The 18,763-nt window shown below is 35.2% G+C and overlaps 1 protein-coding gene across 1 annotated transcript; it reads left to right on the top strand.

The window, feature by feature from the left end:
• The first annotated feature begins 7,255 nt into the window (after positions 1-7,255).
• On the top strand, positions 7,256-18,104 carry LOC145096813 (wall-associated receptor kinase-like 14). Its single transcript, XM_079034171.1, has 3 exons — positions 7,256-8,119; positions 16,576-16,653; positions 16,737-18,104. Exons 1-3 carry the CDS (start codon positions 7,384-7,386, stop codon positions 17,984-17,986), a joined length of 2,064 nt encoding a protein of 687 aa, XP_078890297.1. The 5' UTR covers positions 7,256-7,383; the 3' UTR covers positions 17,987-18,104.
• Positions 18,105-18,763: the final 659 nt, after the last annotated feature.

Below are 18,763 nucleotides of genomic sequence, written 5' to 3'. Positions count from 1 at the left end.
TTACCATGTAGTCCCTGCCTTCATAATTATTTACAAAACCAATCTGAAACATACACTTTTAACCCCTAGTCTCTAAAATTATGACAATTAGCTCCTCGAGACCAACAAGTTACTATATAATTATTGATTTTAGGGTTACTATACATTCATTAATTTATTTATTTATTTATTTAATAAACGGGGTGTTACAACTCTCCCCCACTTAATTTAGATTTCGTCCTCGAAATCATTCCTTACTCGCCCAACCACTCTAGTAACATGGTCACCATCCTAGGCACACCCTAGCCTTCCCAGGGTAGCCGTGACCAATCTTCGCAAAGCCCTAAAATCCTCAGGTGAACGAATTCCTCGCAACAAGATCACATCTACTCCGTCTGAAATTTGTTGTCTTGAGATGGTCTGATTTTTCTGACATGCCACTCATACTAAATCATTATCGTTGAATCCAATCAGTTTACCCCTCAACTGACTACTTAACTTCTGATATCTCGAGGTTCCCACTATAAAATATGATCACATACCTAATTATCCATGCAGATCACTTATACTTGGTCAAGGCTCAGCTAATCCCACTGTGATTGACTTAGGATAACCTAAGAAATCTATTACCCATCCATACCTGAAATTCTGAAATGCTAATACTAATACTGCTAAAACACTGAAGCTACCCAAAACACCATGTTGCCACATGGCTGCTTTCCATAATCTATCGTGACCTCTCTGGTCTCAATTCGTTTGTCAGTCATCTGAAACACCGGGTTCCGACCCGGCTGCGGAGCCAAAGGACTCCCACATAGTCGCCTCACACAACTTCCGAACAGAATCCCCTTCTATCAATAATTACCATTGGTTGTATTGCCCTTGTAGCTCTAACGACCTTCTGATCTAACTGATCGGTCTCATACATCGAGTCATGACGTCACCAAATCCAAGGCTAAAAGTGATTGCTACCTAACCAATGGTAGTCTTATATCACAAACAATATTATACGGTCCATTGCTTCCCTTATCCCATAACTGTCGTGGCGTTCCTATGGTCGTATCGCTGGCTCAACCAGATCTAATCCATCTGGGTAATTCCGTAATCCATAAGTCAATCTGTGGATTTGCAACGCCCTCACTGCTACACCCGAACTGGTGAGTACTACTCTTCCTTCCACGTCCTAACAACGTGCTCATGCTATCGACCAACCTAGTGAATGCTACGGCTACACTCGCAGACTTACATTACTCTATCACTATCTAACCGCTAGTGAATTCTACGACTACCCCCGCAGTTTTACAACACTTTCCAGGCTAATTGAGTGTTAGTGAATGCTACAGCTACCCCCACAGTCTTACAACACTTTCCATACTATCTGACTGTTAGTGATTGTTATGGCTACCCCCGCATTCTTACAAAAGTTTCCATACTATTTAACTGTTAGTGAACGCTACGGATACCCTCGTAGTCTTACAACACTTTCTAAACTGGTCGAACACGCACTCGATCTAACACTCATCTGAACTTGAATTCTAATTGGACCTCTAACCTAGATCTCTAAACCTGTTACCCAATGCCAAGGAAAAACACGAACTAAACATTGGAATGTTTTCCGAACTCCCAACTCATCCAATGTTCAACCTAGATGGCCACTTGACCACCATTCTGTTCTGATGAGGATGTGAATCTCATCCTAGTTTCGCACCTATTACTGCTCCTAAGTACCTGGTCAATTCTCCCCCACTTAGATTCGACTAAGTCTTCACGACACATGAGAGTTCAAGGATTCCCAATCCTTCTCGCTTTCTAGTATCCCACTGATGACAACCTGTGCTTACCAATGCTAGCGATCACTTACCAGTTAAACCTTAAGATCGCCTATCCTCTAAAATCTAGAAGAGTACTCTTGAAATTTGGTCCAGTCTGAAACCTCAATCCACCTCCCATGCTGACAGTTGGAGGCCTTAATCTTCACCCTAGCTGACGAATCCTTGTTCCCACTTCCAATCTTGCAGCACCACTGAACCCTAATTGAACCCAACCCATGCAAAAATACAATTCTCTTGAGCATCCAATGGCCAACCACTTATGCATCCAACACCCGAAACTGACACTACCCTCTTCATGCTACCAGTCTTGTCCTAGCAACGGTAGTGCCTTGAACTCCAAGGTTCTTCCATGGACAATTATCGACCATACCCGAACAAGGATAGAACCATTAAACTCGAACTGCACTGGAGAACTATCGCTCTAATCCTGACCTAATATCCTCTGAATAATACTCCTGAACGGATCCCAACAAAGATCCAGAATGATAACCGTACACGCGGAACCCACTCCGCAAGATACATCCCTCCGTGGGTTCATCAAGGACTTTTCGGCATGAAAGATGGCATATATGATCCTTGATAACCGAAATACTAGGAGAAAACCGAACCGAGATCTACTTATCCAAACTCACTCATAATTCCAAAGCGATACGTATTCCAAACATCCATCTAGTAGCAGTAGAAAATGTAATACCTGCAACATCTGGAGGAATCCTGATCACCTTTTCCTAACATGACCAACCCCGCTACCCTTGTAGAACCCAAAACCCTTGGAGTGTCAAACTCCCTTGTGTACTTTCGTACACGTGTTGCACTGACTCTAACCCTACTGGCCTTTCACCCGATGATCAAAAGTCTTGGGTCTCTCCCCAGGACCCCCTACTATATGCACCTGGCACGACCCTCTCTTCTCAAAGTGCTCCAAATCGATCTCGCATCCTTGGACTTAAAAGTCATATCCTCTAGGGTCTGACAACCTGTCACGCTTACTAGCTCACTTGCCAATGGCTAAGCTGCGACAACTAGAACATCCTTTGTCCCTACAACGAGTCACAAACTCATCCTCGAAGCTTCTCAGATTCTCCAAGACTCTCATCGATTCAAGTATGGATCATGTGCTTTCAGTAGTACGGGCCCAATACTACATTCCACACCTATCCATACTTTCCTCAGAAATCCTCCCGAATCCTCCAAGTCACATCCTCAAACTGAGACACCCAAGTCTCATTAAACCTCACTACTAACCCACTGAAGCATATCCTAGGCTTTCCTAGGTTCCCGAACCCACCCAGTCCTCAGCTGCTGAAAGATTCCCAGTAATGTTAACTAGCTACCTTATGAACATAGCCACATGCAACAGAGATCAAATAATCCTTCGAGTAAAAGACTCATCCCTAGAACGGTTACACTCAGACGAGAGCTGCACAATATGGTTAAGTCCATTACTCAGAGATTATCCGACATTTGTCCCATGTGAATTAGCATATTCACTTAGTAGATAACTCACATCACTATGAGTCCCACAAAGCAAGTAGCATTCAGACAATGGAAAATCTAACCATCATACTCCAATAAAACCATTTTATCTTCTAATCAGGAATTTGTACATGCAATATAAAGGCTCATACAATCAGGCATAACCTAAACAGGCTATCCTATTACTGACTGATCAGTACTATCATGCAGGTCTACAATCATATACAATAGGCATATAAGGCATCCTTCATAGATCCTTAGCCCTAATTTGGCATGCATTTCTTATAATCATATCATAACATAACATAGTATAACATGCATGGGTATCTTGGGGAAAACTTACTTGAGTTCAGCTGATTGCACGCATCGCACACCTTGTTCTTTTCAAAGTTCTTTTCTCTTTTCAAACTTCTTTTTATAAAATGATTTTACTTTTGAAAATGTTCATACCAAGTCCTTAGTTTGAGTTCAGACACACCGACCTACCCTGCTGAGCATACCGGGGTGCCTAACCTACCCCTATCAGATATACAGGGGTGTCCGACCTACCCCTCCGGTTTATCTCAACTGGTTACGGGGACTATTTCACCCCCTACTATTACTACATAGAAACATAACATAATCATATTGTTAGACATACTGGGGTGTCCGACCTACCCCTTGGCCCTATCGAATGGATATGGGGACTATTCCCCCTACTACCACTATCACATAACATCATATCATGAACATACTGCTAGGCATGCATGGGTACTGACTACCCCTTCGGTATCTTTCAACCGATATCAAGGGCTATTTCACTCCTACTACTACTAACACATATATATATATAAGAGCATCCTAGCACATAGAGCATATCAGATAGACACAAACCAGTCAATTATCAAAAAGACAATCATCTCATACATAATCACCTACTGGTGGGCCGGCATTGGTGCCTTAGACCCACTTCTACTGGAAGGTAACTCACCTCACACTGCTGAATTCCCGCAAACGAAACCCTGGCTGCTGGATGATAGCTTCCCGAACTGTCAATATTAAAACAACATTCAATTAAAATTGGGTTCCAACACAAAAATCATAAGTCCATGCTTAGGTTAAAATAATGCTTTACCCCTATCTTAGCTTGATTCAACTCAAGGCCCAATCCAAAGGCCCAAAAGTTAAACTATGAATCAAAGCCCAATTATGGCCCACTTTTCCAAATTGGGCCCAAACCTTTACATGGTCTTATTTTGAGGCCCAACCATTTAGTCCAATCCAAACATTTGGCATTTCTAATGGTCCAATATGTAATAATCATGAAGGCCTAATTATGGCCCACCTATGACCCAATTTTCCAAATCGGGTCCAAACCCTCAAATGGGCCTTACCTTAAAGCCCATCCATATATTCTTAGTCCATAAAGTTTTTCTTGAATGGCCCATTATTAGCCCAATCACCAAAGTCCAACTCAAGGCCCAAGTGAAATTAGGGTTTCACATAAAATAACAATTAGGGTTAAGTGTTACTCACTTAACCCATTAGGGACTTAATCCATTAAGTCCATCACTCTACTAGATAAATCATAAAGTATGATTGGGTGTAATTCACAATTCCATTCCAATGGCCCAAAATGCGGGTCCCGATAAGTCCAAGCCCATAATTCCAAAATTAGGGTTTTCTAAACCCTAATTAGGGTTTCTAACCCAAAAGGCCCAAAAGCTAAATCCTTAGATCCATTAGGGTTTCATTAGGACAATTAGGGTTTCACTAGGCCCATTAGGGTTTCGCTAGTTGGGCACCAACTACTACTACCTCGGGTAGTGGTGGTCAACGGCGGCTTACGGCGACGGCCACCACCTCATGGTGGTGGTTATGGCTCCAAGTCCATTTTTATCCAAGCATCCAAAAAGTAACTAAAAGCAAGCAAAAGCACACCGCCACCCAACATGACGGTTGGTGGTGGCAGGAGGCGGCAGCCACCACCTCACGGTGGTGGTTATGAGTTTCTTTTCATTATTCTACTTTCTAGTTACAATTTACAATGCTAAACCCCAAACAACACACACACACACTAATACAAACACAAACACATAGCCACCCTTATGGTGGCCGATGGTGGCAGCCACCACCTCACGGTGGTGGTGGTGGTGGCCTTTTCTTGTTTCTTCGGCTAGAGGAAAGACGCACAACACATACTAACACCAAACAATCAGTTGAAACTAACACACACACATGCATTGCACACACCATCACTTAAAAGCGGTGGTTGGCGGCGACAACTTGATGGTTGTCATCGATGAATACGGCAACGGCGGCAGCTTGTCGTCAACGAACACGGAGAACGGCGGCGGCGGAGAGAAGATGCGACTGTGATGGTGGCGCTTCGACGAACTGAGGGAGAAGAAAAAATGAAAGTGAAGCAACAACGATGGAAGAGGATGACAATGGCACTAGGAGGCTCCATGATGGCAAAGCAGTAACGACCAGGTGGCGATCGCCTCACCAAGGCGGCGACTGGAGGGTTACGGTGGTTCACGTCTTCAGCAGAGTGGCACAGCGGTGGCTCGGTAGTCGGAGAAGGAAGGGGGTAGGGTGGCGGCCTGTGAGGGAAGTATAAGGGTGAGGTGACGGCTGTTCCTCCATTTAGGGTTAGGGTTTGTATGAGTTATATACCCGCGACCTACGAAACTTAATGTCATAATGTGAAGAATAGTCCCTTCGTCTCCCTTTTCTTTCATAACAAATACATAATTTACCATTTTAACCCCATCCATCTAAAATCCCTTCAAATTAAGTCCGCCCAACAGCCCCTCATTCAACAAATTGTTTTCGGTTGAAGTCCTTATGTTACATTCAGTCCCTAAGCCTCCAAAATCTCTTCAAAATAAGTCCCAATAATTTACCATGTAGTCCCTGCCTTCATAATTATTTACGAAACCAATTTGAAACTTACACTTTTGACCCCCAATCTCTAAAATTATGAAAATTAGCTCCTCGAGACCAACACCTTACTATATAATTATTGATTTTAGGGCTACTATATATATATATATATATATATATATATATATATATATATATATATATATATATATATATAAAATAAACGGGGTGTTACAATCAACTTTCAAGCCTCCCCTATAGGACTCAAAGTGCTTCAAAGGTTGTTACCACTTCTTCCTTCTATGGTTGTGTTTTAAATCCTTCTTATACTTGCAAGATTATACTTGATGGGTGACAAAATGTTTATGTTATGTTATAAAGCTCAAGTCTTCTGTTTGTCATTATTTATAGTTTTTGAAACTAAGTTTTAAATAAAACTCAACTGAATCCTAGGTTGGGTTCTTGTACATCCAAGAGGTAGAAGAAATCAAAGGCTATGAAAAAGAAGTATTTTTCCCAGTTTCTTTCTTGTTGTTTTTAGTTGCCTTGATTGGTTTGAATTTATATCCATCTATTGAGTTATTAGTTATGTTTTGATTTATATGCTTTCGCAGACCGCAGTTTTTGCGCATTTGTGTCTAACGACTCATAACCCTACATTTTTTATTATCATTTTTTATGTTATAGAATATTGTTGCTTATAAGAAAGCTACTCTATCTTACTTATAAGCAACGGTACTCAGTTTAGTTCGTTAAATAGAAAATGTTGTAATCTATTATCTATTTTAAGCGTATTTTATTTCTAATTTTTGTAGTAGTGATCCCAATTACTTGAAAAACTCTAAATGTTAATTTGATTAGTCTAATTTTAAAATGTAGCCCCAAAATTTCAAATAACTTTTGTTATACGTACACCCATTTAAGATGCATTTGTTGAATGGTTAATCTAAATCATTGGAGTATTTTACTCGCATGGTTTCATCCTTTTGCCTGTATCTAGGAGTTATCCTTATCGTATGTTGAAAATCCCTTCCTATCATATAAAAAAAAGACTCTCCTGGTCTCCAACAACTTTAAATAATTTAAAATACAAAGAGAATAACTACAAAAAGTTTAGAAGAACATTTCCTCTTTGTTCACGTCTCCCACTTTAATCCCCTAATATTTCATCTTCCCTGAAAAAATTAACTCCTTCATATTCCCTTGATTTCACATGCTCAGCTAAACAATGATCAAGTTACAAAATTTCTTCATATTTCTAATCACTATTCTACCCTCCATTAAATCACAGAATCCCACTAACTGTGATCGCTCATGCCCCAACAGTGAACTCAATCTCGTCCCCTACCCATTCGGCTTCTCCTCCGGCTGCCATATCCAACTCAACTGCACCTCCGGGAGCGTCTTTATCGGCGAATTCCCTGTCCAACAAATCAACCCCGATGGTATACTCGTCAGCCTTCCCGCCATCTGCGGCCGCACCTTCAACTCCCTCAGCCACCTCTACGGTGAACACTACGCTCCGACATCAGCCAACGCCATCCTCATGGAAAACTGCACGCAGCAGATGAAAAACTGCATGATTCCAATGACAACCTTACAAACCCACCTCGAAACTGTCAACTGCAGCGGTGGTGTTGGAGGTTATGGTAACATCAGTTGTTACTCCGGTGATGTTTCTAAGATGTTTCTTGATTATGAAAACATGACTGGAATGGGTTGCCGGTATCTGTTTTCTGCCGTTGCAACGGAGATGATTGGGGCTAGCACGGCGGTTCTGTCGTTGAACATGCAAGTGGTAAATTTAGGGTGGTGGGTTAAGGGGACATGCGACTGTTCTAGTGATGCGGATTGTACGGAAGTAGTGTCTCCGATTGATGGAAGCGATGGGCATCGGTGTGCTTGTAGGGCTGGGTTCGATGGTGATGGGTTTAAAGCCAGCTCCGGTTGCCGGAAACTGAAAGGTATGTCAAATTATTATTATTATTATTATTATTATTATTATTATTATTATTATTATTAGATATATGCATATACTATCATTTACCATGCATTTGGTTTTGGTTTGTTACGACAAAATTATATTTTTTAAAATTTCGGCATCAAACAGTATATACGAGTCTCACCAACTCACACTCATGTAAATATGTATTAAATTTTTTTTAGGACGCCAAATATAATTTACTCTTAAATACTTATAATTTCACATATAACTTGAAAGACAACACTACAGGTTAGAATTTAGAAACCCTGTGGTATAAATTAAGTATAGCAAAATTATTGTTCATGTGATACCTTATTCAATGAAAAATTATATCCCTTCGTTTTAACTTCGATTCAGATCAATTAATTTGGTCTTTAATACCAACAACATATTTTCTGGAATATTAAATGCTTGTCTACAACATCTTCTATCTTGTAACCGTTTGGGATTTTAGATATAAGGTCTTTAATACTCTAATTATATTAAAATGATGATCACAATATCTACTTTATAATTAATATTTCATATGTAAAAGAGAAATATAAGTATTTGGTCAGGAATAATTATAATAGTTGTCGTATCGGAGACTCTTTATGAACAAGCAAATATTGTATTATTGTGTACCTTTAACGTGAAATAAGTTATCTACCAAGTTTAAAAACAATTAATAATAATTATATCTAGCATGGTGTGTTTAAAAATAATCTTTTGACAAAAAGGCAAGAGCATCTTTAGGGCTGTATCAAAGTCAAAAGATGCATGCTTCTTTAAACAAATGCGAAGTTGATTCTTACTATTGAACATTTGTTGTTGAAACATGATCAAGTTGGTTAGATAATGATTATGACTATTAGTTTAATTAGTTAATAAATTATCATTTTTTCTTATATAACTTCTTGTGATAAATTAAAATGTTACAATTTACTTCTTAATGTTTTTTATACATATAATAACGTTTGATTCCAATATATAAACAAGTTATCAACCCTTTTAAGCCATAAAGTTATATATATATATATATATATATATATATATATATATATATATATATATATATATATATATATATTTCAATAAACTAAAAAACTATAACAGATTACGTTAAAAGTAGGCCTTCTCATATTCGTTAGGTTTTTATATGTTTATAAAGTACTAGCAAATGTTTATGTTTTTTAAGACCCAAATTTAATACTATGTAAGAGTTGTAATTGCTTATTCATGTATTAGCCTTTTCTCCCTTTCATTACAGTTATAAAATAGTTATTAATAATTTCTGACTTTAATCAAAATAAGAAGCTATTATAAAATAAAGATTACCAAAAACTTTTTTTTTCATACATATTTTTTTCATAAACAACAATTTATAATTTAAAATATTGTATTTTAATTATAGTTCGTATACAAAGAAAAACTATTATATACATATCACTTTATCCCAATCTAGAATTGTCATGTAAAACTAAACATAATTCCCTTGATTCTACAAATATGCATGATATACGATTGCTATATAAATAAATATGTTTCAACTGAGTTTGACATGTTTGATTTTTTGTTATTTTATAATATCTCTATTCAACGCCGTCTCAAAATTATTGTTTATTAAAATAAAATAAGAAATAATGGGGCATCATCCATGACTAGACCCCAAGTCTCGATCATTTCGGTAATTCAGGTCAAATTGATGATTAATCATGATTCAAAGTATTTTATTTTTAATTCAGCATATAAATTCTCGAAGAAGATATTACAATGTCTATTGGGTACTAAAAAGTCAATAAAATAATACGTATCAACATGTTTTATATACTAGAAGACGCGATTTTTACCTAATCCCATGCGACACCTCTATTTAACAAATGCAACATGGCTTCTATTTTTTTTTTTAGGATATGTGACAAATATGTGTTATTTACTTTAGTATTTATTGTGTATATTTTCTTGACAACGACTTATCTTAATTGAGGGATCAACCAACGGCACATGCCTTTAAGTGCTTGCTTGGCTAGAAGGAGAAAATCATCAGGCTACAACCCTACATCAATTATACGTTATATATATTTGGATAGATTCAGGCGTTTGTTTCATTGACCTTTGTGTTGAAATTGGGATAAAATACAGGAAAAATATAATGTGTTATTATTATTTTAGTGATTAATAAATAATAATTTAATCATATTGTATATTGTGTAGTAGGATTAAATTTCATACAATATAAAAACCAACGATTTCATATTTACCTGGTTTTGTCATCCAAAGATAATACAAAAAGGTAGAAGGAAATGTTAATCATTCAATCAACCTAGGCTAACTTTTTTAGAACACTAATTTTTGATGGGGTCCACTTCACTTACCCACTAACTACTACTTATACTTCAAGTCATTATTTTTCAAAATTTTCATTTCACACCTTTTTATCGTTGAATTTTAATTTAACATCCTTTCTTAAATATTTAAAGTTTTTAACCATTTTTTTTTATAAAAATCAAGTTTTAATCATTTACTTATAGAAAATATCATAAAATTTACAATTTCAAAAAAATCTATAAAATTTATTATTTTTATAATTGTTATAAATTTATAATTTTTTGAATTGTTGTAAAAATTATATAAAAAATGGTTAACAATAATTGTTAGCGGTTCAAATAAAATAATGGAGTAATTTTTTGGCCTATGGAATCTTGTATAACTTAGGAGGGGTAAATGAATTATTTTGGAGGGTAAATAAAGTAATTTGGTGGGATCAAAAATAATGTTGGAAAATAAGGAGAAATGAGTGAAGTATATTTTTAACTTTACGGGATATGAAAGGCGTAAGGGCGACTCCAACGGACCACTATTATTGTGGGATAGAGCCCCAATATTGTCAAATATAGTCATGCTTCATTGCACCGTAGTGGTTGTGTACAGTGAGAAAGTGATAATAATATTAAAATATGTTTTTAATGTAAAATGTTAGTGTTGGTTGGTGTTGAAAAAAGTTTTGGTGTAAAATTTACATAAAAATAGTGTAGATTATAATGTTAAGGTTAGAGTTGCTCTAAGTAACTAGGACCGATTTTTATTCAAACAATAAAAGTTCTAGAAAATTAAAAATAAGCAAAAAGTTTATTTGGATTTTTAATACGACCAACCAAATCCATCTTCTCGTTTTAATGCCTACTAATATTCATTTCTTGGTTTTTTAGCGTTGAAAACTAGTGTTGCGATTTGCAAAAATACCGAAGGTCAAAATCATAATGAGGATAACCATGTGGAAATCTTTACTTTTGAATTAAATAACAAAACCTTAGTTCATCCACCCAACAAACCCAAACGGTAGCAATCACAAAAGAGAGGACTTGAACATTACGCCAAATACTAATCCAACACTATAAATAACCATAACTTCACACCCCACCATAGTATTATCCGTGGTCTCTATACTACTTTTGAAAACATGACATAAATAGAATCAATTTCAAGAATCCTCGCATCCTAGTTGACCTTAAAAGGTAAAAGAATCTATAATGTAAGTTGTCCTAGTATATTAATTTTAATGGGCCCGAAATGTTCCATTTAGTAGGGTCACCGCCAATATCCAAGGTATAGAAGTCGATAAAAATATCACTGCAAAAATTACAAAAGTGACTTGATTCATTAATTTCCAAGAGGTTATTAGGTTCAGAGGAAGGGAGAGAGCATGTATTAACTCCAACATAGCCATGAGTTGGGTCCCTCTTTATTTGGTGGTCGACGCCTCCTTTAAGACTAAACACCTTTCATGAAAGATTTGCTAACTTAAATATAGCTATCTAGTTCTAAAGTGTGTGACCAATTAGTCAAATATGACTTGAGCATTTAGCATTTGATACAACATTAAGATAGAGCATTCTGATGGATAATTCTGATGGAGCATTGTGGTGGATCATTTTGAGGAAGTATTATGATGGAGCACTTCGAGGCATCAAGTTGCGCTCTAGGCATCAAGAATTAGTCATCAGGATGTGTCCCAACCTCATGAAGATGTATTGCCCTTTATCAAGGTACACCATCCTTTATTAGGATGTGCCCCGTTACTAGAAGATGCCCTATCTTGGAGCTAGATGTTCCCTCTTGAAATATGATGTGCCCCTTATGGGCATGATGTACCCCTTATGGGCATGTTGTGTGCCCTTAGCAAGCAAAGGTGCCTTTAGTGAGAATGTGCTCTCCGAAGTCAAATATTATAAAATCACTTGCATGACATCCTATGATTACTTGACATCCAATTGACATCCAATTGGACCTATGAATTAATGGGGGTGGCTCATTAGGAATTTATGTTTTGTTTCTGGTCTATAAATAGGGGCTGCTAGATAAGTATTTTGATTATCTTGAAGCTTGAAATTATACTTGTTACTCTGTTTGAAAGCTTGTGAATAAGAAAACTCCCTCATACCATGTGGATGTAGGTCATATTAACCAAAGGACCATAAATATTGTGTCTTTGTGTGTGTATTGTGTGCTTTCTTGTTTATTCTATAACATTAGAGTTGTTATTTGTTGTGTTGATAGAAGATGCATCTCATAAGTTCTATTTGGGGAAGTTTAATAGTTCGGATGATTTCAATTTGTGGAAGGTGAAGATGAGGTTTCTTATGGTTCAACATGGGTCTGTGACTGCATTGGAAGGAGAATCAAAAATACCAGAAGACATGACTGACACGGTAAAGGTGAACATTATTACAAAAGCACATCACGCTATTTTGTTGAACTTGGTTGATGAAGTACTGCCATAAGTTGTAGATCAAACGCCCGCCTCTGGGATTTATGAGAAACTCTATGAAAAGTATTAGAAAAATAACCTCACGAATCGCCTATATCAAAAGCAATGTCTACACATTCTTAAGATGACTGAAAAAACCCAAGTGATAAATCATCTGAATAACTTCAATCCTAGCATCCTTGATTTATAAATAGTTGATATGACGATTGAAGATGAAGATCAAGCTCTTATAACCTTATTTTCACAACTGAACTCTTATGAGACTTTTTGTTGATACCATGTTGTATTGTAGGATAAAGGTTAGTGTGAATGATCTAAAAGATTCATTGTTGTCTAAAGAAATAAAATGAAAGGTTGATGTGGGTGAAGATATTTCTTGTTTCGGTTTATTCTCAGACAAAGGAAGAACAACTAAGAGAGGTGAAGATAACAAGGGAAAGTCTTATTAAAAATCTAAGGGTTCCATGAAGGTTAAATGTTATAAATCTAAAGAGAAAGGGTACTTCAGAAGAGATTTCCCAAATCTAAAGAATGGTAATTGTTAGGGTGAATCAAGTAATAATAACATTGTTGTTTTGATTCAAGAGAGTACTGATTCAAGACACACAATTATATGGTTAAAAATCTAGATTAGTTGTATCTTTCAGATATTCGAAAGAACCTGTTCTCTTGGCACTTTAGCTAAGAATGAGCTGACGTTTTCTGTTGAAGTAGTTTGGGTTAAGGCCTCTAAAGGTGCTTGTATGGATATGAAAGGAAAGCTACAACATGAAATTTATTTCTTAGAAGCAACACAGTTAGAGGAATAATGGTTGTATTTCAATCATTGGAGAAACCAAATGATAAGACAAATGTTATGTCATCGAAAATTTGGGCATATGAGTGATAAGGGCATGCTAATTTTAAGTAAACAAGGGTTATTCGGTAGTAGGGTTACTAGAAAATTTAGACTCTATAAACCTTGCATCAAAGGGAAGCAACATAGAGTGAAGTTCAATATTGGTCAGCACACAAGCAATGAGATCCTTGAGTATGTTCACTAAGATTTATGAGGTCCACTTATTCCAAAGGTGTTTATCAATACTTTTTAATTTTCAATGATGACTTCTTAATTAAGGCCTGGGTGTATTTTCTGAAGAAAAAAGATGAAGTGTGAAAATTTCAAGTAGTAGAAAACGATGGTTGAAAAAATAGACAAGAAAACTAGTAAAAATACTTAAAACGTATAATAGGTAGGAGTTCTACAATACTTTGTTTGACAACTTCTGCAAAATTAAAGGTATAGTGAGGCATAACATTGTACGACATATACCAGATCAAAACGAATTGGCAGAACGAATGAACTAAACATTGATGTAGTGTGCTTAGTGCATGTGATTACTTGCCTATTTATCGAAGCAGTTTTGGACGTAAGCAGTCTATATCGATTGCTATGTGGTGAATAGATATCCATCAATTGTAATTGACTTAAGAACTCCTTAAGAGGTGTGCTTTAGGAAACCTTCTGATTATTCTTGTTTATAAGTATTTTGGATACGCTAATTACACTTATATTTAGATGCTTGTTTTTACTTTTAGCATATATATATATATATATATATATATATATATATATATATATATATATATATATATATATATATATATATATATATATATATATATATATATACTTTCACATATCTTTTATTCAAAGTGGGATGTAATTTTTAATTTAGTTTATGTAACTTTAAATATTTTCATATAATCTTTATATGTTTAGTTTAATGAAAAAAATTTAGTATTATTAATATTAGATTTATATTTATTTGTAATTTTAGTTTAAATATTAAAAAATAATACGTAGTAAATATTATTTTTACTAAAATTAGTAAAATTTAGTGAATGGTTGAAATGTGAATATTTAGCTGATTTTTTTTTATAAAAGTTGACGAGGGAAGTATTGTGGCGTGAAAGGTTGAAATGGTGAAAGACACACATGCCTTATAACCAAAGGATGTGTTTGACAACAAATTTACGAGAGCTTTTAGTTTTTTTTTTATATATATATATATATACTTTCACATATCTTTTATTCAAAGTGGGATGTAATTTTTAATTTAGTTTATGTAACTTTAAATATTTTCATATAATCTTTATATGTTTAGTTTAATGAAAAAAATTTAGTATTATTAATATTAGATTTATATTTATTTGTAATTTTAGTTTAAATATTAAAAAATAATACGTAGTAAATATTATTTTTACTAAAATTAGTAAAATTTAGTGAATGGTTGAAATGTGAATATTTAGCTGATTTTTTTTTATAAAAGTTGACGAGGGAAGTATTGTGGCGTGAAAGGTTGAAATGGTGAAAGACACACATGCCTTATAACCAAAGGATGTGTTTGACAACAAATTTACGAGAGCTTTTAGTTTTTTTTTTTTTTAAAAATCAAACTAAAGTAAAAGTTTCGTTCATGGTACCTACTTTTATAAAAAAATTCTTATAATACAAAAGTTATTGATGGTATGTTCTGAAAAATTAGTTGGTAGCCAGATGTTGAAAGTTGAAAGCTTAAAACTTGTAGCTAGTAGTTTGTAGTTGTCGTTTTTGTTTGTATAGACGTGATCGATAAACTAGCTGAAAACTTTTAAAAATGAAAAGTTATATAAAAACTTAAAAGATATAAATGTTAAAAGCTTCAAAAAGTAAAATAGTTTTTAACTTTAGATATTATTTTTTAAAATAAAAGTCATAGGGTCATAATATTGAACATAACTTTTTTTTTTTAATTTTAATTCAAGTTTTTGCTTAAAAATTTAAACCTCTTAAAAGCTTTAAAAAACTTGATGCCAAACGCATTAGCTTTTAAGGGTTTTTAGCTTTTCGAAATCGATGCCAAACACATTAGCTTCTGAGGGTTTTTAGTTTTCAAATTTTTTAACTTTAATTTCTATGTAATTTTATAATTTGAAAAGTTTCCGAATAGTTTGCCAAATTTGCACAAATTAAAGCTACAATATTTAGCTACAAACTAATTTTGCCACGTCTCACTTCATGATAGTCAAGGAAATTACTAATTGTTCATCAAACACCAAATGTTCACATCCATACAATAACTGTTTCTAAGGGTATAACTTGCTGCGATCGACCCTTGCTATAATCATATAATGGGGATTGATTCGAAGAATACTAGAAATCGAGTCGATTAGGGTCATAACATATAAACTTAAATTTGTAGGCTAATCATGTGATTATTAATTTAAAGAGTAAATTACATGAATCCCTATGATTTGGGGTAATTTACGCGTTTGGTCTCTAACTAATTTTTTTAACTCGGAAAGTTCCTACTATTTGTTTTTGTTACGCGTTTGGTCCCTACTATTTGTTTTCGTTACACGTTTGGTCCCTATCTTACCTAAAAAGACTATTATTTAAATAAGGAAAAATGGTGGGATAGGTAAGGTAAAGTGAGGGGAATGGAGTTTGGGGTGTGTTTATTTAAATAAATTAAAAAATCAATGGCAAAATAGTCTTTTTAGGTAAGACAGGGACCAAACGTGTAACAAAAACAAACTGTAGGGACATTCCGAGTTAAAAAATAAGTTAAGGACCAAACGTGCAAATTACCCTAAACCATAGGGACCATTCGTGTAATTTACTCTAATTTGAATAATATCTAATAATTTATAATTCATTTTAACAGACACTTCTCATTGCAACCCTTCAAAATATTTCGCGGGTAACTGTGGAGGGACAGGTAGAGTTGGTGTTCTTGTTGGAGGTATTTAACTTTATGTTTCTTGTATTTCTAAATTTATTATCATTTAAAATTTACCCAATTAATTTCAATTATTATTTTCCCAGCTGCTCTTGTGGGAGCTTCATTGATTATATGCATCGGATTAATTATTTGCTTTATTCGCCGGCGCACCATTTCAAGATCCCGAAGTAGAATAAACAGACAATTTTATGAAGCTAAAGGCATCACCATTCCCATTTACACTTACAAAGAGATCGAAAAGGCCACAAACAACTTCTCAGATAAACAACGGCTAGGAACCGGAGCTTATGGCACTGTATACTCCGGCAAACTCAACAATGGAGAATGGGTAGCAATAAAACGGATTAAACACCGATCTGACTGCGACAACATCGATCAAGTCATGAACGAGATCAAACTTTTGTCATCCGTAAGCCACCCAAATCTTGTTCGGTTGTTAGGTTGTTCCATTGACAAAGATGAACAGATACTTGTTTACGAGTTCATGCCAAATGGAACTCTATCACAACACTTACAGAAAGAGCGAGGTAATGGGCTTCCATGGGTTGTTCGCCTTACAATCGTAACAGAAACAGCTCAAGCGATTGCGTATCTACACTCGGTAATCAATCCACCGATATATCATAGAGATGTAAAGTCAAGCAACATATTATTAGATTACAGTTTCAAGACAAAAGTAGCGGATTTTGGTCTTTCTAGATTAGGAATATTGGAATCATCACATATTTCAACGGCTCCACAAGGAACACCTGGATACTTGGACCCTGAATATCACCAGAACTTCCATTTATCTGATAAAAGTGATGTTTATAGCTTTGGGGTTGTGTTGATTGAGATTATAACAGCTTTTAAAGCGTTGGATTTTTCAAGAAGACATAATGAGGTCAATCTGGCGTCACTAGCTATTGATCGGATAAAAAAAGGTTGTCTTGATGAGATAATCGATCCTTCTCTTGACCATAACAAAGATACGTGGACGTGTTCATCAATTCATAAGGTTGCTGAGGTGGCATTTCGGTGTCTTGCATTTCATAGTGAGATGAGACCTTCAATGACTGAGGTGGCGGCTGAGTTGGAGAAAATTAGGCCACCGAAAGAAGAGAATGGTGTAGTATCAAGGGAGGGATCAAATCCTTCGTCAGTATCTATTGTCGATGAGAAGGAGATGAATATGGAGGTGAAGAATATTGAATCTGATAAGAAAGGTTTGCTTGATAGCATGGATTTGACAAATGCTAAAAGTTGTTCACAAAATTCTGCGGAGGATCAATGGCTAAGTGGGTCGAGCTCACCTTCATCTAATGGTTTACTTGGTTCAAGTTCAAGGATGTAAAACGGTAGTCATGCTTCTGGTCAACATGTGCATTGTTTAAGGTATGAATGTACAGTTGAAATGTTTTGTGACTTGAAATTGTAAATTTTTGAACTTAAAGATAAGTTTAAATTTTGTATTTTATGTTGCTAAAAGTACAAACTGTGTTAAACTAAAACGGATTCAAAATATTGTATATGTCCGGTTATATAAAAGGGATTTTATATAACACATACAAAATACTTGATTATAGATGGAAAATGACATTGTAGCCATACAATGTTTTTGAAATTGGTCTAATCGGTCCCTAATTTTTTTTATTTGGCTTAAGGTTAGAAGTGACATGTCTTTTTTTAGTCATCGTGACCTATTTTACTTGGTTTAAAGAGCCATATCATCAACATCAGCACTGATGTGGACAAAACAACATCATTTTTAACCTTCACATGTGTACCCCCCACAAGTTTGACCGTTCATTCTTGGCCTCCCTATATAAACTACCATACGTGCCCTAAAATGGCCATTCCAAAAACTTTGTTACCCTAATTTCCCTAAAATTTTCCTTACCCTAATCGTGTGAAAATGTTGTGTAACATCCATAAAATTCATAAAAATTTAAAACTTTTTCAAGCATCCAAAAACCATTACTTATTATAAAATGTTTTCAAAATAGTTTCATATCAGAGAATCCCAGAAATCAAAATCATAAAATGTGAGGAGGTGCACAATCAAGCCTTCGCCTTCCCGCGATCATCCGAAGTACCTGAAAGAAATCCAAAACTGTAAGCCTGAAGCTTA

This window comes from Lactuca serriola, chromosome 4, assembly GCF_051521515.1.
Source record: "Lactuca serriola cultivar US96UC23 chromosome 4, Lser_US96UC23_V15, whole genome shotgun sequence".
Lineage (NCBI taxonomy): Eukaryota > Viridiplantae > Streptophyta > Magnoliopsida > Asterales > Asteraceae > Lactuca > Lactuca serriola.
This window is presented reverse-complemented; position numbering and strand designations above follow the sequence as displayed.

Excerpts from the sequence above, each read along its gene's own strand:
- LOC145096813 (XM_079034171.1), top strand. The coding sequence starts at position 7,384 with ATGATCAAGTTACAAAATTTCTTCATATTTCTAATCACTATTCTACCC. Across the intron at positions 8,120-16,575 it reads CGGTTGCCGGAAACTGAAAG|ACACTTCTCATTGCAACCCT; the intron begins GTATGTCAAATT and ends TCATTTTAACAG. Across the intron at positions 16,654-16,736 it reads AGTTGGTGTTCTTGTTGGAG|CTGCTCTTGTGGGAGCTTCA; the intron begins GTATTTAACTTT and ends TTATTTTCCCAG.